Source organism: Ceratotherium simum, chromosome 17, assembly GCF_057802395.1.
Source record: "Ceratotherium simum simum isolate JZ-2026a chromosome 17, ASM5780239v1, whole genome shotgun sequence".
In the NCBI taxonomy this organism is placed as follows: domain Eukaryota; kingdom Metazoa; phylum Chordata; class Mammalia; order Perissodactyla; family Rhinocerotidae; genus Ceratotherium; species Ceratotherium simum.
The window spans coordinates 12,158,409-12,183,050 of NC_141916.1; the positions used below are offsets into that span (position 1 = coordinate 12,158,409).

A 24,642-nucleotide genomic window follows, 5' to 3' on the forward strand; every position below is an offset into this window, starting at 1 on the left:
TTTCCAACAATATCCACTAAAATAAGAACTTAGAAAAGTAGATTCAAATTACTACTTCTTATTGAAAAAAATGTAGTTTACTTTTTTTTGGGGGGGGGGGGTGAGGACCAGCCCTGAGCTAACATCCAATGCCAGTCCTCCTCTTTTTTGCTGAGGAAGACTGGCCCTGGGCTAACATCCGTGCCCATCTTCCTCTACTTTATATGGGACGCTGCCACAGCATGGTTTAACAAGCTGGGCGTCAGTGCGTGCCCAGGATCCGAACCGGTGAACCCCAGGCCGCCACAGCGAAGTGCGCGCACTTAACCACTTGCGCCACCGGGCCAGCCCCCTGTAGTTTACTTTTTACATTCAATAAATGCTTTTTGACTGTTTACATAAGATGTAGTAATAGTTGCTTAAAAAGGTAGTTCCTAAAATTTGAGATTACACAGACTATGACATTTTTTTCAATTTTATTTTTGTTATTAAATATTTGAGTCCTACAAAATAGTATAGAGAATATTAGTTAACACTTAAACCTATGAATCTACACATAGCTTGAGAAATACAACATTACTTCAACTCACATTTCCAATATACCCTTCGTCAAACCCCAAAGGTAATTACCATCAGGAATTTGGTGTTTGTCATTCTCATAAATAATGTAGTACTTTTACTATATATATATATAGTAAATATATATATATCTAAATATATATATAGTAAATATATATATCTAAATATATATATAGTAAATATATATATATCTAAATATATATATAGTAAATATATATATCTAAATATATATAGTAAATATATGTATAAATATATATATATCCATAAACAATATATAGCACTTCCTGCAAGTTTTAACACTTCAAATAAAAGATATAATACCACTATTCACATCTTCTGCAACTTATTTTTTTCACTCATTATGTTCTTAAAATTAACCCACGTTGATACATGTAGCTTAACTTCATTCACATTAACCATCAGATGGATGGATGGATGGATGGATGGATGGATGGATGGATAGACTGAAACATGACAGATAGATGATAGATAGATAGATAGATAGATAGATAGATAGATAGATAGATAGATAGATAGACTGATCACCCTACCCATTCTTCTGTGAATGGACAGATAAGTTGTTTCCAATTTATCGTGATTCAAACAATAGAGCAATGAAGATTCTTTAAAAGGTCTTCTTGTGTACATGTATGATATTTATGATCTGTATTTGGGAACGGAATTGTTTGGTCACAGGGCAAATGCATTTCAACTTTATCAGATATTTCCCAAATTGCCCACCAAGGTGGTTGTACAAATTTACCCTGTGTCAGAAGTGTAGGATCTCCCATTGATCTACAGCTTCACTCTTGGCTGACTTGTTAATTTTTGGCAGTATTATGGATGTGAAATTGTATCTCACTGTGGTTTTACTTTGCATTTCTCTGATTACTAGTGAAAATAAGCATATTTTGTATGTTTATTGGCCATTCAGATTTTATCTTTTTTTTTTTATGAGGAAGATCAGTCCTGAGCTAACATCCAATGCCAATCCTCTTTTTTTTTTTTTTTTTGCTGAGGAAGATTGACCCTGGGCTAACATCCATGCCCATCTTCCTCTACTTTATATGGGACACTGTCACAGCATGGCTTGACAAGCAGTGCGTCAGTGCACACCCTGGATCCGAACCCGCGAACCCCAGGCCACCGAAGCAGAGCGTGTGCACTTAATTGCTACGCCACTGGCCAACCTCCCAGATTTTCTTTTCTTCTGTTCATTTTTCTATCATTGTTTCTTATGCTTATACTTTTCAAGTTCTATTTCTTAACAATAAAACTTTGTGATTTATATGGCATCAAAAAAGACCCCAAATAGCCAAAGAAATACTGAGAAGAAGAAAAAAGCAGGAGGCACCCTACTTCCTGATTTCAAGCTATACTATAAAGCTATAGTAATTAAAACAGTATGGTACTGGCATAAAAACAGACAAATAAACCAATGGAACAGAATCAACAGCCCAGAAATAAACCCAAGCACATGCAGTCAACTAATATTTGACAAGGGAGCCAAGAATACTCAATGGAGAAGAGACAGTCTCTTCAATAAATGGTGCTGAGAAAACTGGATATTCATATGTAAAAGAATGAAACTTGACCCCTATCTTAATATCACCCACAAAAATTAACTCAAAATGGATTAGACTTAATGTAAGACCTGGAACGATGAAACTCCTAGAAGAAAACATAGGAAAAAAGCTCCTTGACATGGGTCTTGGTAACAATTTTTTGGAAATCACATCTAAAGTACAAGCAACAAAATAAAAAATAAACAAGTGGGACTACATCAAACTAAAAAGCTTCTGCACAGCAAAAGAAACAAAGTGTGGGCCGGCCCCATGGCCTAGCGGTTAAGTGCGCGCGCTCCGCTACTGGCAGCTTGGGTTCGGATCCCGGGCGCGCCCCGCGCACCGCTTCTCCAGCCATGCTGAGGCCGCATCCCACATACAGCAACTAGAAGGATGTGCAACTATGACATACAACTATCTACTGGGGCTTCGGGGAAAAAAAAAAAAGGAGGAGGATTGGCAATAGATGTTAGCTCAGAGCCGGTCTTCCTCAGCAAAAAGAGGAGGATTAGCATGGATGTTAGCTCAGGGCTGATCTTCCTCACAAAAAAAAAAAAAAGAAACAAAGTGAAAAGACAACCTACAGAATGGGAAAAAATATTTGCAAATTACACATCTGATAAGGGGTTAATATCCAAAATATATAAAGAACACATACAACTCAATAGCACAAAAACAAATAATCCAATGAAAAAATGAGCAAAGGACCTGAATAGACATTTTTCCAAAGAAGATATATAAATGGCCAACAGGTACATGAAAAGATGCTCAACATCAGTAGTCATTATAGAAATGCAAATTAAAACCACAATGAGATATCACTTCAAGCCTATTAGAATGGCCATCATCAAAAAGACAAGAGATAACAAATACTGGTAAGGATGTGGAGAAAAGGGCACCTTTATGCACTGTTGGTGGGATTTTAAATTGGTACAGCCATTATGGAAAACAGTATGGAGGTTCCTCAAAGAATTAAAAATATAACTACCATATGATCCAGCAATTCCACTTCTGGGAATATATCCAAAGGAAACAAAAACACTAACTTGAAAAGATATCTGCACTCCCATGTTCATAGCAGCACTATTTATAATTGCCAAGACATGGAAAAAACAACCTAACTGTCCATTGATGGATGAATGGATACAGTGGAATATAATTCAGCCATAAAAAACAAAAAAAAAACGAGGAAATCCTGTCATTTGCAACAACATGGTTGGAACTGGAGGGCACTATGCTAAGGGAAATAAGCCAGATAAAGACAAATACTGTATTTCACTTATATGTGGAATCTAAAAAAAAAAGCCACCAAATTCATACAAAAAGAGATCAGATTGGTGCTTGCCAGAGCCGGGGTGTGGGGAGGGGGAGGAGGAATTAGAGGAAGATGGTCAAAAGTTACAAACCTCCAGTTATAATATAAATAAGTACTAGGGATGTGTACATCATAATGACTATAGTTAACACGGCTGTATGATATATAGGAAAGTTGTTAAGAGAGTAGATCCTAAGAGTTCCTATCACAAGAATTTTTTTTTTCTTTTTATTTTACCTATATGAAACGATAGATTTTAACTAAGCCTATTGTGGTAATCATTTCACAATATATGCAAATCAAACCATCATGTGTAAACTTATACAGTGATGTATGTCAACTATTTCTCAATAAAACTGAATTTAAAAAATTTAAAAAGAAAACTGTAGTTGTCTATGATGCAAATATATCTCCCAATTGGTGGCTTGTCTTTTGACCTATGTAAAGTGGATTTGATGTAGAGAAGTCCTTAATTTCATTGTAGTCGGACTTAATACTCTTCCTTTGTGATTGTGTTTTGTGTATCTTGTTTAAAGTCTTCCCTATCCTAAAGACATGTATACGTTCTTAATGTTCTATTTTGACAGTTTTAAAGTTTTGCTTTTCACATTTAAGTATTTGTTCCTCTGGAATTCATTTTTGTGTGTGGGATGGGGTAAGCATCTAATTTGATCAATGTCCATAAGAAAAAGCAGTTGTCCATCACATTATTGGACTATTTCCCCGTTACCTTGTTATGAGACCTCTGCATATCAAATTTTCCATGTTTCAGCTCTCCACTCCGTTCTTTACATCTATTTGTCTATCTTTGTTTTGCATCTATTTGTTTACATCATTACAGTTTTACAGTCTTTTTTTTTTTTTGAGGAAGATTGGCCCTGCGCTAACATCTGTTGTCAGTCTTCCTCTTTTTCTTTTTTCTCCCCAAAGCCCCAGTACATAGTTGTGTATCATAGTTGTAGAGTTGTAGCTCTTCTATGTGGGACGCCACCTCAGTATGGCTTGATGAGCAGTGAGTAGGTCTGCGCCCAGGATCCAAACTGGCGAACCCAGGGCCGCCGAAGCGGAACACACAAACTTAACCACTATACCCCTCGGGCCAGCCCCTATAGCAAGTCTCAATACTTAGGGAGGCACGTTTCCCTCACCTTGTTCCTCAGAATTCTTTTGGCTCTGCATGCCCTTTTGCTCTTCCAATTAAATTTGGACACCAGCTTCTCAATTTGAATAAAATGCTGTTGGGATTTTGATTGGATTGGAATTACACTGAATTTATAAATTATTTGGGGGAATATGGATGTATCTTTTTCCGATATTGAGACTCCCTATTCATGAATAGTGTATGTTTTTACACTTGTTTAGACCTTTTTAATGTCTTGCAATAAAATTTTATAATTTTCTACGTGAAAATTATAAATTTTCACATTTAAATTTAAATAAATGTAAATCATTTAAATTATAAATACTATGTGAAGGTATTATACATCTTTTGTTAGATTTATTCCTAGGTACTTTGTATTTTTGTTATGGCTATTGCAAATGGTAACATTTTTGAAATTATAGTTCCTATATGATGTCTGAGATTTGCTTCAAAATAATCCAGGTTTGACTCTAGAATTATGTTAAAGTTTTATGTTTTTAATGTTTAATTTAATGTTTTAATGTTTAATTTTAATGTTTTAAAATTAAATCAACAAGCATGCAGAGGGAAAAAGCCAAATTAAATACTAACAGGAAAAAAATGAACCAAATTATATTTCAAATGAATAATAAAAACACACTGAATGAGAAAAAAAAAAACTAATGTTTGGAAGAAGTAGTTTGTATATATTTTCAGTTTAAAGACAAAAAGAACCACAAGTAAATATAGAACTTCAACTGGTAGATTTGTTTTTTATAATGGTATGGCTACAGGAATTCTAAAAATATAAAACATCCGATGACAGAAATGATTTATAACTAATTGAATAAAATAAGAATCCATGAGTCCATTCTCATAAGAAATAAAAAATAAAGGAGATGGAGGGGCCAGGCCAGTGGCATAGTGGTTAAGTTTGTGCACTCCACTACGGCAGCCTGGGGTTCATAGGTTCGGATCCTGGGCACGGACCTACACATCGCTTATCAAGCCATGCTGTGGCGGCATCCCACACACAAAGTAGAGGAAGATGGACATGGATGTTAGCCCAGGGCCAATCTTCCTCAGCAAAAGGAGGATTGGCAACAGATGTTAGCTCAGGGCTCATCTTCCTCACCAAAAATAAAAAAATAAATAAAGGAGATGGAAATTCAACTTGTAAATGTAATGATGGAGTTAAAAATCACCATTTGTAACCACCATAGTAATAGCCAATTTTTAAAAGAATCAATAATAATTCTAAAACTAGTGGGTAGAAGTTTGATGAGGAACAGGACATTTATATAATCTCAAAATATTCTCAGAAATTATTTATTAATTACAAAGAAAAAAATTAACTTTACAGTGGAGAAACTTGGCAGGTTCAAATTTAACATCACCAACAATGAGATAAATTGACATCTATGCCTACTGATGTGATGCACTGAGAGGGACACAGTATCATTTCCGTGGCATTTCTGCCAAAATACATAACCTGGATGGGATCCTGAAGACAGACTATACAATCCAAATTGGGGGACACTTTACAAAATAACTGGCCTATACTCTCCAAAAATGTTAGAATCATAAAAGACTTTTTGAAAAGTTAAGAAACTCTTACAGATTAAATGAGAGTACAGAGACATGACAACTAAATCAAAGCATGATCCTGTGTTGGATCATTTGAGATAGAACGGATAATTCTATAATCTATTTAACTATCTAGAAAACACTACTGATCATGTTCTAACATCTGAGAGAACTGGAAAAAAAATTAAAGTAAATAAAATAAAAATGCAAGTTAAAAAGCTAGGCAATAATTTAACTCTAAGAAAAACAAAAAAAAATCTTGATTCCTAGGTTCCTAAGTTAAGGAAAAATACTTGACTAAACAGTAAATAATATTCACATACTTATACTTAACAATGCAAACACTATTAATTTAACTGAAAATGTGATAAAATTATGTTATAAATATGGGGATAAAGGAAATGGTCAGGAAAGTGGTGTAAAAAAGCTAAATTCTCATTTACTCTAATAGGAAGTTAATCGAAAATGTCTAAAATTAATAACTCAAGAAGTAATAATATTATTTAGAAATATAGAGGTACGGGCTGGCCCCGTGGCTTGGTGGTTAAGTGCTCGCGCTCCGATGCTGGTGGCCCGGGTTCGGATCCCGGGCGTGCACCCAGGCACCACTTCTCCGTCCATCCTGAGGCCGAGTCCCACATACAGCAACTAGAAGGATGTGCAGCTATGACATGCAACTATCTACTGGGGCTTTGGGGGGAAAAAATAAATAAATAAAATCTTAAAAAAAAAAAAAACCACATTGCTAAAAAAAAAAAAAAAAAAAAGAAATATAGAGGTAAACAGCAGAAGAAATAGCTAAAAGTTGAAAGCATTTGCCTCTGAGGAAAAGCGATGAAGGGTGGGGAACCGTTGCTTTTTATTTTTAAGCTTTTGAGAATTAACTGAATTTTTAACTATGTACGTGCATATTATTTTGATTTAAAATCATTTCTTTTTGGTTTTTTTATAATTTTATTTATTTTTTTTTCCCCAAAGCCCCAGTAGATAGTTGTATGTCATAGCTGCACATCCTTCTAGTTGCTGTATGTGGGACGCAGCCTCAGCATGGCCGGAGAAGCGGTGCATCAGTGCGCACCCGGGATCCGAACCCGGGCTGCCAGCAGCAGAGCGCGCACACTTAACTGCTAAGCCACAGGGCCAGCCCCTAAAATCATTTCTTTTTAAATAAGGAAGAAACATATTCAAAAATAGCCAGCAAATAGGAAGGAGAACACAAGATGAAATATTTATTAAAAGTATCACAGATTCATTTCAAGTAAGGATATCTCTGAATAGTCCCTGAGCAATAGTTTATCACAGCACAGAACAGCTATTCATTTACATAAAGAAATAAGATCAAAACAAGTTAAATTGTTTTCAGTCTATTCTGTTTAATAAGGCAAGGAAGAGTGACGCATTTTGGAAACATTCTCATCAAAAAATGATTAAAATAGTAAAGATTCATCACCTAAAGGAATAAGCTTTGGATATCTGGAATATAAACATGTTGGTTCCCTAATGATACCAGATAAATGAATTTAGGCAAGAAAGCTTATTGTTACAAAATACATAGATTCTAAATAAGGATTACTGAGACACTAACAATCAATTTCAGACTTTTGTCTTCTTCATTTCAAGAGCCACCAAACCAGTTTTCTTTAGACTGTCTGAGCTGGTTTGGGCCAAGATCTAGTCAGTATGTAGTCTGCCAGTGTTGTAGGTAAGTAAGATAGAGGGATGAAGAAAAATTGAGCATCCCAGCCACCTGAATATCGAGTGCGGGGATGCACAGACGTCAGAGCGTGTTCCATGCAGTCGGTGACCAGGTTCAGGTCCGTGCTAGAACCCAACAACGCTTGTTTGATTTGATTGTAATCTGTATACAGAAAGAGAAATGGTAGTCAGCAATCTGATTCTTTAAGAACCTGTTGCACACAGTCACAGAAGTCTAACTACATTTAATTTCTGCGAGGATTATGTCAATCAGAACTGTGCTTCCCAATATGACAGCCACTAGTCACATTTAGCTATTGAGCACTTAAAATACAGCTAGTGTGACTGAAAACTGAATTTTTACATTTTTAATTATTTTTAATTTTAAAACTCAATTCTGTTATTGGAAAATTTTTAAGTATGTTCTACTTTTTCAATTGGAAATTTTCTAACATCTTTATTAAGATATAATTCATATACCTTAAAATTCAGCCGCTTAAAGTGTACAGATCAATAATTTTTAGTATATTCAGAGTTATGCAACCATTTACCACAATTTAAGTTTAGAACATTTTCATCATCCCAAAAAGAAATCCTGTACCCATTAGCAGTCACGGCCATTTCCTGCCAACCCACCCAGCCAGAGGCCACCACTAATCTTCTTTCTGTCTCCACAGATTGCCTTTTCTGGACATTTCATATAAATAGAATCACATGTTGTGGTCTTTTGTGACTGGCTTCTTTCACTGAGCAAAATATTCTTAAGGTTCATCCATGTTGTAGCATGTGTCAGTACATCATTCCTTTTTATTGTCAAATAATATTCCATTGTATGGCTGTATCACATTTTGTTTACCCATTCATCAGCTGGTGGACATTTGAGTTGTTTCCACTTTGGGGCTATTATGAATAATGCTGCTGGCAACTATAACTTTTATTAATCTGAATACAGATGAAGTATTTCCTAGGAAAATTTAGTGTCCAAGTTGAGATGTGCTATAAGTGTAAAATACACAACAATTTTCAAAGACTAATAAGAAAAAAAAATAAAATATCTTATCAATAACTTAAATTGATAATAAATGTTGAAATGACAGTATTTTGGATATATTGGATTAAGTAAAATATATTATTAAAACTAATTTCACCTGTTTCTTTTCCTTTTTTTAAAGTGGCTACTAGAAAATTTAAGATTACATATGTGGCTCTCATATTTCCATTGGACAATCCTGATCTAGATTATTCTGATCCATGGACAAATATATGAACAATTTCAACTCCTTTTAAATCATGAAATACATACATCTCTCCTTTTACATACAGTCACTTTTTTAGTAAATTCTATTTTCCTACTGATTTCTATTGTCAAACCTCTATGTACCCACAAAGGGAAGAAAATTCCCTAATAGACAGTTGAAAACTTTAGGTGGGGAAGAACTTAGGAACAAGGGCAGGACCTCTGGCATGTTGAGAACTGTAATTCCCTAGCTTCCCATAGTTCTGAGAGGCTCAGGCAGAGTTTCTTGTCAGCCTTTCCTCGATCCAATTTTTCTCCCCTCTGTTGGTGGTGACCCTCTTAGGCCTGATGTACCCAGAAGACAGGGCTGTGGGTCGGGAATCTTCTGTCTGCACCTTCCCCTTCTCCTTCTCTCTGGACTGCAATATCACCCAAAGCCAGCGACAGGGCTGCTGCTACCCACCACAAGACCTTTTAGTGAAATGGAAGAGAGAGCCACTCCCTTTGGCCTTGGCAAGCTGCTGTCTTCTTTGTGTGAAGAAAAGAGCATCCCTTCCCCCAGGAAGGTACAGCCCCACACCACAGCATGCATGACTTACTTCTACTAAGAGGACTGCCTTGCCTCCGCCCCCTAACTGTCTCGTCCTCCAGGTCATCCGAATGACACTCTTATGTGGAACTGAACCATCTCACTCCCACGAGGCTCCTGTGGCCTGTACATGAGGTCCAGTCTCTGGGAATGGCCATTCTGGTCCTCACCTACTTACCTCTCCCCACCTACACCCTCCTTCCTCTCAAAATAAGGTGTGCAACTTGTGGTTAGGCCCCTTGTACCAAAAGGGAAGACAGTATTGAAGACTGCACTTTAGTTGAGAAGGCCTCCCACATAAGCCCTGCCAAACTACAGAGGGGCACCCCCTCTCAAGACCCAGAGGCTCCCTGCCTCTACCCACATAATACCTCCCTAGTGCTCAAGTGGCCAGGCCCATAGGTGACAAAGCAGGGCGGGCCCTGGACCTAGGCTGCTTATAAGGCCTCTTCCTCACCCCCAACAGTTATCACCAAGCCAAGCATGAGGGCACTAGGACCCTCCCAAACCCCTCCTGTCCTGGGAAGGCTTTGTTCTCAGAGGATCTGTCAGTCATTGTCCACCAACACTCTTTTCCCCTTCTCATGCAAGATCACCCATCATTCTAACAAAAGAAAAGCTTACGGGCATCAAAAAGCTTCTGTCCATAGCTCTCCTTAATATGTGTGGGGACTTCTTCCCAGGTTTGCTTCAGTGTCTCTAAGGACTTCTGCACGTTTGTCATTCCGGTTCTGAAGTAGCCAGGTTCAACCATGCTGACTTTCACCCCAAAATGTTGAAGCTCACGCCTGAAAAAAAACCTTCAAGTTAACTCCTTTAATTGAAAGACACCACGATTTCAATGCTCTCAGGGGGGAGAAAAACAAAACAAAAAAGGTTACAAAAACCCTTTTACTGAATATTTTAAAGGATAAAGAAATGGAGAGGAAAAAAAATAAAATTTTAAACATCCCTAGGTCCAAGAATTGGGACATGATTACACAAACTACCATAACACTTCAATTCTACATCCTATTTTATTTCTTTTTTCTTTTTCTTTTTTATCCACTCTTTTAACAGAGTTATTAAGTACCTACCGTGTGCTGGACACTGGAGGTATGAAATATAAGGAATAATAAAGAAAATTAGCATTTTTATGGCAGGTACTGTGCTAAGTACACGCACAATCTCAGAAAATAAGACTCAGTTCCTCGCCTCAAAAAGCTCACAGTGGGTGAGTTCAACAAATAAGCAAACAATTTCAATACAACTCAAAAGAATTATAAAGGAGAGGTATTCAAGGGGCTAGAGGAGTAGAGTGGAAGATGCAGAGAGATTTTCTGAGGGAGTCAGAGAAGGCTTCAGCGAGGAGAAAATACTTCAGTTGAGCCTTGAAGAATAAAGAGGAAATTTCCGAGTGAAGAAAGGAGAGGAGCGGACTACCAGGCAGTGGGAATTGTACACACAGAAGCAGAGGCCTGAGAAAAATTACAGTGTATTCAAAGACTACAAGAGACCATTAATGGAATACGATGCGGGCATTAAAATTAGAAGTCATGGGTCATTCCAGAATATTCAGGTTCAGTAAACAGTTCCAAAAATACTTACCAGGGGTTGAGTGAGTACCAGGCACTGTGCTAAATGCTGCCTTCAGCAAGTGAAGTAAGATGGCATAGTGCCATACCACAGGAGAGCTATACTCTAAGGACTCTGGGGACAGTGATGAGGGGTGCTCCCTAGTCTAGAGGTTCAAGCAGCCTTGCTGGAGAAGATGCAGCCCAAGCTGATGTCAAGAAGAAAAGCACAGGGCCTAAGACATTTAAGTGCTCAACAGATGCTTTTGTTTAACTTAAGAATATTACCTCAGAACATCTGAAAAGGCTTCTACTCCATACTTGGAGCTACAGTAGGCTCCTCCCAAGAAAGCAATTCTTCCCAGAATGCTGGAGACATTGACAATCCTCCCCCGTGCTTTCCTCACCAAGGGAAGCATGCTCAGGGTCACCTCCATCACACCAACGAGGTTAACTTTGAGGACAGTCTCATAGGCTTCAATCTTCAGCCACTCACTGTAGGTAACCGAGTGAATAACGCCCGCGTTGTTGACCAGGCCCCAGAGTCCTAAGACAATACAAGTCAGAGTAGTTCAGTTTCTGACAAAAATGACAGACTATTTACATTGATCAATCTTCCTGCAAAAAACAACTAAAAATGCTAGACAAAATAGACGTATTTAAGAAGATTACAACACGTATCAGTTAATAAGAAAGTAAAGAAAGGTCAGGCCAAAAACTAAGAGAAGGCCGGAATCCAGAGAGGGTGAACAGAACACTGATGCTGGCTTTTGATTCAAGGGAATTTGCCAACAAGCATGAACTTGAACTTCAGTATTTACAGCTTCAACAAACATCCACAATAAAAAGATATGAAGTCCAGGCCCTACCTAAGGTAGGGAGTCTAATAAAAGACATTTTCTTGGGGCCAGCCCCGTGGCGTAGTGATTAAGTTTGGCACATTCTGCTTCGGTGGCCCAGGTTCACGGGTTCGGATTCTGGGCATGAACCTACACCACTTGTCAGCCACACTGTGGCGGTGACCCACATATAAAGTAGAGGAAGACTGGCACCCATGTTAGCTCAGGGCTAATCTTCCTCAGCAAAACAAAAAAAAAAAAAAAAAAAAAAGACACTTTCTTCATTAAACTGGGATCCTAAATGGCTACACTGTCAGCTTAAGGATGAAACAGAAAGTCCTTCCAAAGGACTGCAAGTAAAACTGTCTGTCTTGAACTTGGATGTGGGGAGGGAAAAGAATCACCTCTGAGGAATCATAACCACCAGCCATCCCTCATGCGAGTTCGCAACCCAAATTCACACTTTCTGGGTGGTCCAAAAAACTTCAAGCCAAGAATTAAGTTTAAGGTGACCATGGCTTCTGAGTGCCCCCTGGCACCTTATAGAAGCAAATGTAGATCCTCTATGGAGGAACCTTTATGTCAGGCCTCAAGGAATCACCAGAGAGAGTTACTAAGAAAAGCAGCCATTGTCATAAATCACTAAACACACAAAGGAAACAAAGCATCATACAAAAGAACCAGCAGAAACAATAGATAGCAGAAAAAGACTCACAAAGACTTTAGATACCAGAAGTATAAGACACATAATACAAAATATGTAAGCTGAATATAATTTTAAAATAAAAGAAGGGATTGAAACTATTGTAAAAACAAAATACTATAAAATTGATCAAGCAGGTTTAGAAAAGAACCAAATAGAACTTCTAGAAATAAAAGGTATAACAACTGAAATTTTAAAATTTAGTGGACAGATTTAATAGCAGGTAGACATACTGGAAAAGAGAAAGTAGTAAGTTGGAAGACAGAAAAAGGAAAATATGCAGAATGCAGCACAAAGAAAAAAAAGAGATGGAAAATGTAAAAGAAAAGAGACACAAGAACAAATTAAAAACATCTAGGGGCCTGCCTGGCGGCATAGCAGTTAAGTGCGTGTGCTCTGCTGCAGCGGCCTGGGGTTCACCGGTTCGGATCCCGGGCGCGCACGGACACACCGCTTGTCAAGCCATGCTGTGGTGGCGTCCCACATAAAGTAGAGGAAGATGGGCACAGATGTTAGCCCAGGGCCAATCTTCCTCAGCAAAAAGAAGAGGATTGGCATCAGATGTTAGCTCAGGGCCTATCTTCCTCACAAAAAAAAAAAAATTCAATCAATTCAAGGAGTAAGCCTGGTGGCACAGCAGTTAAGTTCACACATTCCACTTCAGCAGCCCAGGGTTTACCGGTTCAGATCCTGGGCGCAGACCTACTCACTGCTCATCAAGCCATGCTGAGGCAGAGTCCCACAAAGAAGAACTAGAAGGACCTACAACTAGGATATACAACTATGTACTGGGGGCTTTGGGGAGAGAAAAGAAAAAAAGAGGAAGATTGGCAACAGATGTTAGCTCAGGGCCAATCTTCCTCAAAAAAAAATTTCAATCAATTCAAAAGAGAAAAAAGAAGTAGGAAAAAAATGGGACAAATAAAAAGCACAAAATAAGATGGTAGAAATAAATCTAAATATATCAATATTTAAATAAGTGTAGATGAATGAAATGTTCTAGTTTAAAAATGGATTATTTTTTATATCTAGCTATATGCTATTTACAAGAGAGTCTATAACATATGGGAATATAGAAAGATTAAAAGCATAAGGATGGAAAAAGGCTCTTTAAGGATCATAAAATAAGAGGGAGGTAGCGAGTCTTTGTAACTGAAGGGATAATAACATACCGCAATGAGAGAAGGACCAAAAGAAAAGCAGATTTCGTGACAAGAAGAGAGCAAAATAGTCCTCCTTTAGATCTGGTGAATTTGAGGCACCAGCAGAATTTCCAGATAAGGAATCCAGCAAGTAGCTGGAAATTCATGTGTGAGGAGCAAGAGAGAATTTAGAAATCAAGAGCACAAAGGAAACAAAACTATGAGGAGATGGGATCCATTCAGCATTGGTTGAGCCCTTAACATGTACCAGGCAATACGCCAGAAACTGGAAATACAACAATGAGTAAGAAATGCCCATGTCCTCAAGGAGCTCACACCCTAACACATGGAAAATAACAACAACAATAATAACAATAACAGTACAATAGAAATAAACTGTTATGCACAGCACAGAGGCTATAACTACCCAGAACTCCTGACTCTGCCTGGGGTACATCCTCAGATAGGAAGTAATATTTTAAAGTACATTTTAAACCACTTTTCAAATTTAAGTAAATTTTTAAAAAATTAAACATTCTGCAACTCAAACAAAACAATTTTATTGCGAGTTTGCAACACCCAGGGTGAAGAGATATTTAGGAGGTCCAATTAGCAGGATCTATTAAATCATAAAATAAGAGAGAGGGACAAGAAGGTGATCAAAGAGGCCCTAAATAATATCCAGAGAAAATGGAACTCAGAGACAAAGATTTATCCATAATTGCCAAAAACTGAAAATGACCGGGCCGGCCCCGTGGCTTGGTGGTTAGGTGCGCTCGCTCCGCTGCTGGCGGCCCGGGTTCGGGTCCCAGGCGCGCATCGGCGCACCGCTTCTCTGGCCACGCTGGGGCTGTGTCCCACGTACAGCAACTGGAAGGATGTGCAACTATGACATACAACTATCTACTGGGGCTTTGGGGGAAAAAAATAAATAAATAAAAATCTTTAAAAAAACCACCTCTGCTTTAAAACGAGGAAACTGAGGCACAGGGAGGTTATAGGACTTTTCCTATGTCACATAGGTGGTGGAGAATGGAATTCAAATATTTAAAAAAAAAAAAAAAAAAAAGAAAATGACCAAGATGTCCTTCAATAGATGAATGGATAACATACATACAATGGAATATTATTCAGCAATAAAAAGAAACGACCTATCAAGCCACAGAAAGACATGGAGGAATCTTAAATGCATATTGCTAAATGAAATACACCAGTCTAAAAGGCAATATACAATATGGCTCCAACTACTATACGACATTTGGGAAAAGAAAAAACTATGACGACAATAAAAAGATCAGCAGTTGCCAGGATTTGGGGTGAGGAGAAGGAGGAGATGATGAATAGGTGGAGCACACACGATTTTTTAGGGCAGTGAAATTATTCTACATCATAATATAATGGTGAATACATGTTATTTTACATTTGGCAAAACCCATAGAATGTACAACACCAAGTGGAGCCTAATGTAAATTACAGTCTAAAGTGAATAATAACATATCAATATTGGTTCATCAATTGTAACAAATGAACTACACCAGTGTGAGATGTTAATAATAGGGGAAACTATTGTGGGGGTTAGATATGGGAACTCTGTGCTTTCTGTTCAATTTTTCTGTACACCTATAACTGCTCTAAGAACAGACTATTAATCAGAAAAACATAAAATGAAATGAAAAAAAATTTTTATTTTTTTTTTTTTTTGCTGAGAAAGGCCCTGAGCTAACATATGTGGCACTCTTCCTCTACTTTATATGTGGGTCGCTGCCACAGCATGGCTGACGAGTGGTGTAGGTCCACACCCAGGATCCAAACCCACGAACTCAGGCCACTGAAGTGGAATGCACAAGACTTAAAACCACTACGCCATGGGGCCAGCCCCTGAAAAAATTTTTTAAAAAAAAAGAGGACCAAAGGCTGACTTCAAGGAATGCCTGTATTTTAAATGGTAGCCAAGGGAAGAAGAGGCAGTTTCTAAAGAACACTTTGAAAATTCTCCAAACACAAAGAATTCTGGTTGTAGATACTCTACTTGCAAGGTGAGATAATAGCCTCAAATCTATTGGGCTCATTTTTCAATGTAAACATCATTAAGGAAATGAAACACCGCAAAAGATCACAACTGTCCCTCAAAGCCAGCCTTTTAAGCCTTGCTTTTAACATATATATATATATAATATATATTTATATATATATATTTATATATATTTATATATATATATTTATATATTTATATATATATATTTATATATATTTATATATATATATTTATATATTTATATATATATATTTATATATATTTATATATATATATTTATATATATTTATACATACCATACTTGAATATCTTCACGCCTAAGTAAATGAAAGGAGAAAATATTGCTCCACACCTCTGTCCCCCGTGTGCTCCTTCACCCACTGGGTGGCTGCAGCGATGCTCTCTGTCTTGGTGACATCCAGGATCACCGTGTCCAGCCTGTCTGACGTCTGGTCCCTCAGCTTCTCAGCCCCCTTCTCCGTCAGACATGCGGCCAGCACCCTCAATCCTCGCAGGTCGAGCTGCCTGGCCAGCTGGTTCCCGAAGCCCGAGTCACAGCCTGTGATGAAGACGTACTTGTCTCGGAGGTTGCTCACCACCTGCCTCTCCCGGTACCAGCGGAGAAGGTAGTACAGGCCCACCAGGATTGCCAGGTACAGCCACATGGTGAGGGTAGCACCTTCCCCTTCAGAGAAAGAGAACAGCTTTCATTTTATTCCTTCCTTTTTTCTTTAATCAGTATCTACTGAGTATTTACTACATGCCAGGCATCGCCCTAGGTGCTGGAGACTCCGTATTAACTAACACTTCATCCTATCCTCAAGGAGCCACAGTCTAGAGAAGGGAGTCAGGGAGGTAAGCAAACAAATGCAATGCAGTATGGCAGGTGCCATAACAGAAGTAGACACACAGTCTAATGAGGCTACAAAGGAGGATGACCCACTGCCTGCAAAGTCAGAAAGGGCTTCACATAGGCAGTGATTTTGGAACCACTTCCTACAGGATAGGTAAGTGTTCAAAAAGTGGCCAAGGATGAAAGGACATTGCAGGAAGCAACAATGTGTACATGAATGGAGTGGTGAGCAGTATAAAACTTTCTGACTCCTCCAAGCAGTTCAGCATGGTGCAGTGCGGAGCATGCAGGGGAAGAGACGGGAGATGAGGCAGTGAAGGGCCAGACCACGCAGTGTCTTGTGGGCCACACTAAGGAATCTGGACGTTATCCTGTAGGCAACCAGAGTGTACTATTAGAAGGTATTAAATTGAAGAATAAGATGGCCAGATTTAGCTTTAGAAAGATCTGTCTCACAGTGGGAGTGGAGGATAGATTAAACAGGGATGTGATGAAGGCAGAGATCAGTTAGGAGACCCAAGAGTTTGGGTGAGATATTGTAGCCAAAGCGGTTTGTAAATAGAGACGAATCAGACGCATTGTTGAAATGAGTGTTCAGAGATGCCTACATTTCTATATGTAGTTCTGGAGGAACATCCACCATTTTTTGGCAATCTATAGGTGTTGCCTGAACTAACATATGATTCATAAAGACACAGGTAGAGGTCAAAGATGGGTGTGGGCCCACTAGGACACCATAAGGCCTACAGCCCAATGCCTGCATTAGCTTGCCATTAAGGCCTTCCTGGGCTCTGGCCCTTCACATCCCCCTTAGCCTTCTCTTTTACCACACTCTCTCTTGCACCCTACTCTTCAGACATAACAAGCACCTTTCAGCGCCCCACATAGTATAGGCTTTTCATGCCTCGGTACACAATTCTCTCTACAATTCCTTCTTTCCCAGCTCCCATTCATTTGGCAAATAATGCTCATCTGTGACCAATCCACTGAATCATCATTTTCATTCAACAAACATCAATTCATCATCTACTATGAGTCAGACAATGTTAGGCACTGAAATACAACAGTGAACAAAACAAGGTTCCATTATTCATTGAATTCATCGTCTAAGTGTCAAGACTAACAAGAAAACAATGCAATATAATACAAGTAAGGGCAGGATGCTGTTGGAACACTCAAGAGAGGCTTCTAAGCCAGTTTAGGAGATCTGAGAAGTTTCCTAGAGAGAGTAAAATCTAAGCTGAGATCTAAAAGATAATAAAATAATAATAACAGCTAACACTTGCATAGCACTTGCTGTGTATCAGGCCCTGTTCTAAGCATTTCATACATATTTACCTACTGAATTCTCACAACACAGCCGTATAAGGCAGGGCCTGTCATAACCATGTGTGTCAGTTCAGATGCCAAGACAGAATCAGACATGTAAGAGACTCATTGGGGGAAACTCCTATAGAAGATAAAGGGGGACAGTGCAGAAACAGGTGGTAATGCAGGTCTGACACCTCTGAAAGAAGAGGGAGAAGGAAGGAGGATTTGAGAGGAAGACCCTTAAACTGCAGTACAGCCCGAGAAAGTCTCAGCCAGGCCAATGCGGAGTCCTTGAGCAAAGACTGCCCAGTAGAGTTCCACATTGGCAGAACTGGTTGGAACTTTCAGTCCCACTCCCAGACCTCTGGGGAAGGGAGAGGGGCTGGAGATTGAGGTCCGTCACCAACGGCCAAGGATTTAAATCAATCACTTCTATGTAATGAAGCCTCCATAAGAACCCAAAAGGACAGGGTTCAGAGAGCTTCCGCGTTGGTGTACACATGGAGATTCGGGGAAAGGGGCACGCTCAGAGAGGGCATAGAAGCTCCGCACCCCTTCCTCATATCTTGCCCTATGCATCGCTTCCATCTGTTATATCCTTTTACAATAAACCAGTAATTTAGTAAGTAAAATGTTTCTCTGAGTTCTGTGAGCCACTTGAGCAAATTAATCAAACCCAAGGAAGGGGTCATTGGAACTTCCAATCTATAGACAGTCACTCAGAAGCACAGGTGATAAACTGGGTTAGCAACTGGCATCTGAAGTGAGAGGGGAATGAGGTAGTCTTGTAGGACTGAACCCTTAACCTGTTAATCTGATGCTCTCTCCCAGTAGGTAGTGTCAGACTTGAGTTGAACTGTAGGACATCCAGGTGGTGTCAAGGAGAACTGCTTGTTGGTGAGGAGGAACCCCACCACCATGTTGTAACTGGGTCCAGAACCGTTAAGGGTGTAGGGAAGTAAAACTGGATGAGCCAGTGAAGGGTAGAAAACAGTGGATAGAGACATTTAAAGCTCCTCTCTTTCTCTCCTTTTTCCCTTTCCCTCCACCTCCCCGTTCTCTCTCCCAACCCCCAAGCTTTCTGCCTCTCTCCAATCTGAGAGCCCTGTGTTCTCCAGCCAGCTGCCTCTGTGCCACCCAAAAGGCATCGTCTGATGCACTGTAGTAACAGACAGCACTTCATCCTGCCTGTTTATCAACTAAAAGGGTAATTTCCTGATGCCAAAGATGAAAATCCATTTCCCCCATTAAGGAGAAGCTTGGACCCCACAGCCTCTGTGGGTATTATTATTCACTCATCACATACCCAGCAGCAAGAAAACGACCCATGCAGAAGAGATATGCCAGGCCAGGCAGAAGCCCAAACATGGGCCAGACCTGAACATGAATCAAATACCTAAAGATGCCTTGACTATTTCAAATATCTAACCCAAAGTGGCCTGCTCGTTTTTACAATCATTCATCTGAAAAACCTATGCAATCACTTAGGTTTCTGCCTTTGACCCAGGAGATGTATATACTTATACTGCTATTTCTTTTTTTTTTCTTTTTTTGTGAGGAAGATCAGCCCTGAGCTAACATCCATGCCAATCTTCCTCTTTTTGCTGAGGAAGACTGGCCCTGGGCTAACATCTGTGCCCATCTTCCTCTACTTTATATGGGATGCCGCCACAGCATGGCCTGACAAGCGGTGCATCAGTGCGCACCCAGGATCCAAACCTGGGCCGCCAGCAGCGGAGCACGTGCACTTAACCGCTACACCACGTGGCTGGCTCCTATACTGCTATTTCCTGATTTACCAATTCTAGAAATTCTCAACTGACTGCCTGTTATGGTAAATGAGAATTTAGCTTTCCTACACTACATTGTCAGTCTCTTTCCTTCTCATCCACATAGTGCTGCCTGGTTAATCTTTAAGGAGTTTTTGAAGTTGAACCTAGAAAACACCTTCATCATCGCAACGTGTAAGATCTTCTAGTATTTACTTCAGGCCTGACCCCCATCCTGGTCTTCATCATTGCTTGGAGCTGCTCTCCCGCAAAGATCTTGAAAGCTGAAACTGCCCTCCCTGACCACAGCCCCCTCGTATCTTTAGGGACCTTCCCCCACTTCCTCATCTCTCCCTGACTCTCTAGTATTTCCTCAGGCTCTCTCTATTATTGCAGTCCTCTCATGGCTTCATTTACCTCCTTATCAGCCTGGGTCCCACCGCTGGCCATTTTAAGGGTGCTTTGCTGGCACCCCAAAGCCTTTACCATCCACAGTCTCTAACTGCCAGCTGCTAAGTAGCACTCGAGAAAGGCCAGAAAACAAACCAGTTATTTCTACAACAAATCAATGATACTCCGTCTCAGCTGGACTTTCACCGATGCAAAGCGCACCTTCTGTTTGCCCCTATTTGACCCCTCCCTTATGTTTTCCCAGCCACATCTGTTCCAAATCTTTTCCAACCATCTCAATTCCCCAACCTCATGTTCATCTGGCTCTTCTTCCATAGCTTAGCTCATGTCTTGCCTCCCTGCCAAAACCCAGATCAGCTCAACCTCCATTCTCCTCACTTCCAAACCAATGGCCTGGACGCTAATTCATACCCAACATTTGCCTCTCATTTCAGGGGGTCCCAGGTCCACTAAAGGTAGTGCTCCACATGTCTCTATAATGTCCTCTGTGCTGCTTCATTTGCCTTTCCTCCCCGCTAAGACTATGCTATCCTGCCACCCGTTAAATGATCATCCTCTCTCTTACCCCATCTGGCCAAAATATTCAAAAAGCATATGCACAGGGCCTCTATCATCTCACCATCCATGCATTCCCAAACCAGGTACTCCTCCTTCCACTCTCATCACTCTCTGGAAACTCTCTCAGAGCTCACCAACGACCTAGCAGCCAATTCCCAAGGCTTTTTATCTCTCCTCAGTCTCAGACCTCTTGGCAATATTGAGCACTTTCTTTTTTCTAGCAATTTTATCTGATTCTCAGATGCCAACCTCTGAAGTGGAGGAGGAGATCGCTTTCAGATCATGCCATGCCCTTGTTGGAACCTGTCCATGGCTTCCTGTTATCCAAAGGATAAAGCCAAACTCCTCAGCTTCACACATGATAATAATAGCGAACAGTAACACAGAACTTACCTTGTACCAGGCAACGTTCAAAGCAATACACACACACACACTCTCTCTCTCACACAACGACCTCATGAGTTACATGCAATTGTTATGCCCATTTTTCAAATAAGGAAACTGTGGCACAGATTAAGGCAAAAATTAGGTGAGTTGTCCAAGGTCAAACATCACTGATTTCAAACTATACTATAAAGCTATAGGAATCAAAGTGATATGGTACTGGCATAAAAACACCCATGCTTCCCTAGCTTTCTTTTTGAACAATTCCTAGGAGAGTTCTGAAGGATACTTCAAAGCATCTCAAACGATTGAACCTTAGCTGCTTATGGCAGTCATCTATACTTTAATGCACACTTTATTAGCTTTCTCCCTTCTCAATCTCACATTCCATATTCCCTCTTTTTTGCTTCCTGGAATCACCTATCAAATAAACATCACACATAGACCAATGGAACAGAATCGAGAGCCCAGAAATAAACCCACACATATACTAACATTTGATAAAGGAGCCAAGAATACCCAGTGGGGAAAGGATAGTCTCTTAAATAAATAGTGTTGGATTATTCACATGCAAAAGAAGGAAATTGGATCCTATTTTCACCACTCACAAAAACTAACTCAAAATAGATTAAAGATTTAAATGTAAGACCTGAAACTGTAAAACTCCTATAAGAAAACATAGGCAAAAATTCCTTGACATTGGTCTTGGCAACAATTTTTTGGGTGCAACACCAAAAGCACAAGCAGCAAAAGCAAAAATAAATGGGACTACAGCAAACTAAAAAGCTTCTGCCCAGCAAAAGAAACAATCAACAAAATGAAAAGACAGCCTACAGAATGGGAGAAAATATCTACAAACTATATATTTGATAAGGAGTTAATATCCAAAATCTATAAGGAACTCATACAACCCAATAGCTAAAAAACAAACAATCCGGGGCCAGCCCAGTGGCACATCAGTTAAATTCACACCTTCTGCTTTGGCAGCCCGGGGTTCACTGGTTCGGATCCTGGGCACAGACCTACTCACTGCTCATCAAGCCATGCTGAGGCGGTGTCCCATATAGAAGAGCAACAACTCTACAACTATAATACACAACTATATACTAGGGCTTTGGGGAGAAAAAAAAAGAGGAAGATTGGCAACAGATGTTAGCTCAGGGCCAATCTTCCTCAAAAAAAAAATCCAATTAAAAAATGGGCAGAGGATTTGAAGACACATTTTTCCAAAGACGACATATAAATGGCCAAAAGACACATGAAAAGATGCTCAACATCACCAATCATCAGGGAAATGAAGATCAAAAACACAATGAGATATCATCTCACACCTGTTAGAATGGCTGTTATCAAAAAAAAAACAAGGGGGGAAAAAATGCACCTGCATCATCAATCCCCACGCCGAACAACGAGAAGGAGGTTGGGAGAAGGAAAGGGAAAGCCTGGGAGAAGCCTCAGGGAGTTGGGTGATACTGAGGGCTGGGCTCTGCTTAGCAGGTGTCTTCACTGAGCCACCTCCTTGCGCTGAAGATGGTTGCATCCAAACACGACTCTGTAGGTGTTTCCCGAGCCTTTTCTTTACCAACAGTGCAGTCATTGGCCCAATACAGGAGACTTGGTCCTGGGACTATCTACATGAACTATAGAAATCATCTGGCCATCCCTCAGCTTGAGATTTCCCTCCTGTTCTCGCCATTAAGTAAAGTGAGCTCTTCTCCAAGGGAAGGTTATTTATTTTTGTGGATGAGGCAATGTAAGTATCAGGAAAAAGGGAGAGGCTAGAGGAAGAGGAAAGAAAGGTATAAAAAGGTGTAGGGAAGTGGGAGGTGTCCAGCGGCTTGTAGGGGAGCAGAATTCGCTACCCCAAAATGCGTCTCTTTGGCTTGATTATTTTTAAGTACAAAGTGCAGGAAGAACCTTTGACCTTCCCCCTAACTGCCTAAAAGAATTTAAGATAGAAGGCCTGTCCAGGAAGGATCTATCACCAAAGATAACTAGAGTATAATATGGACTAGGTGTGGTAGACAGGGAGAAACCTAGCAAGGCGCGTTTGATCAAAATCCTCTCTGTCTGCCACTGTCTTTGCAAGGCATGGCCAACATTGATTTACAAAACATTTGCCTTTCTATCTTCATGTGAATTGCCTTCCTTCTCTTTGAGGCTCAAACCACTGCCCCCAACATCCTCTTTTGTCTTTAGCTGAAGATGGTATTTAAGGTGGTGACTTTGGTCATTTTGGTGAGTTACTCAGTTTTCCTAGGTTTCTCTCATGTATACATGTTATTAAACTTTGATTTTCTCCTGTTCTTCTGTCTCATGTCAATTTTATTCTTGGACTAGCCAAAAGAACCTAGAAGGGTAGAGGAAAAACTTCTTCCTCCCCTACAGGCTCCAGGAGGAAGTAGAGATGGCTTAATCTCTGCCTAAGCACCCATAGGGTGTCCCTCCTCTGCTCCTCCCTCTGCATTATCAGCCTCCAGATCCTATCCTCACCAGCCCAGGTCTTATCAGGGACAGGGCCCCAAGGAGGAAACAGAAGGGTTTAGGGGCTCATGAATTGACCTCTCTGGATGCCTTGGAACCTGCGGCGAACACAGGGTCCTAGCCACTGGTGTGGATATTAGAAATGTAAATATCAACTGCTACCCTTGATTGGTTTCTCTACAACCTGGAAACCCAGTAGAAACAAGCCATGATACTATATCATCTGTCCCACAGGAGAGCAACCATAAAAACCTAACACAGGTGTGAAAAGGAAAGGGAAAACCAAGAGAAAGTCCTAGGGAGATTGGCAATCCTCAACATTAGGCTCTCTGCTAAACTGGGCTTCCTTACCAGCCATTGTGCTTGGTGTGTGCCCAAGACTCTCACATCCAAACCTGGATATGTTTCAGGCTTCCATGATTTTCCTCTTCAGCAACAGTGCAGAATGTATTCCACTTGTCAGAACACTTTTCTAGGAGCCTGTTATGATACCAGTGAGACTACCTGGCTAATTCCCTGCCTACTTTTCCCGTTCTTCCTTTCCAAGGACCCCTCAGTATGAGTTCCCCTGCCCCCAACCCTGAGTTTGTAGACAGCACAGTCATAAGCATGGATTCTGAGGCCAGACTACCTGGGTTCAAATTCAGGCTTTACCATTAACTTGTTGTGTGGCATTGGGTAAGCAAAGTAACCTCTCTGTACCTGTGTGCCCATCTTCAAAATGGGAAAAGGACACCTCAGTATGTAATACTAATAATTAGGTATTATTAGTATTATTTTGGTTATTGTTCTTTTATTATTGCCATTCTAGGCCTTTCTCCCTGAGCCCTGCCTCTTCCTCCAGGCTTTAACAGAAGGAAATTTCACCACGGGAACTCGCACTATCTGGTGCATTCAGCCACCACTTTTTCACAATATGTGTAACTCCATGCAC

General features: G+C 40.0%; 1 protein-coding gene across 1 annotated transcript; it reads right to left on the bottom strand.

Moving 5' to 3' along the window:
• Positions 1-7,277: 7,277 nt before the first annotated feature.
• Positions 7,278-16,619, bottom strand: LOC101408985 (17-beta-hydroxysteroid dehydrogenase type 6). Its single transcript, XM_004429277.3, has 4 exons — positions 16,291-16,619; positions 11,508-11,766; positions 10,291-10,454; positions 7,278-8,003 (listed from the first exon to the last, which is right to left on the bottom strand). The coding sequence occupies exons 1-4, from the start codon at positions 16,601-16,603 to the stop codon at positions 7,786-7,788; spliced, it is 954 nt and encodes a 317-aa protein (XP_004429334.1). The 5' UTR covers positions 16,604-16,619; the 3' UTR covers positions 7,278-7,785.
• Between the last annotated feature and the right edge of the window lie 8,023 nt (positions 16,620-24,642).

Coding starts and splice junctions, on each gene's coding strand:
- LOC101408985 (XM_004429277.3), bottom strand. CDS start 16,603: ATGTGGCTGTACCTGGCAATCCTGGTGGGCCTGTACTACCTTCTCCGC. Junction 11,767..16,290: donor GGAGCACACGGGGGACAGAG/GTGTGGAGCAAT, acceptor GTATTGTCTTAG/GACTCTGGGGCCTGGTCAAC. Junction 8,004..10,290: donor ACAGAAGCTTTTTGATGCCC/GTAAGCTTTTCT, acceptor TTCTGTATACAG/ATTACAATCAAATCAAACAA.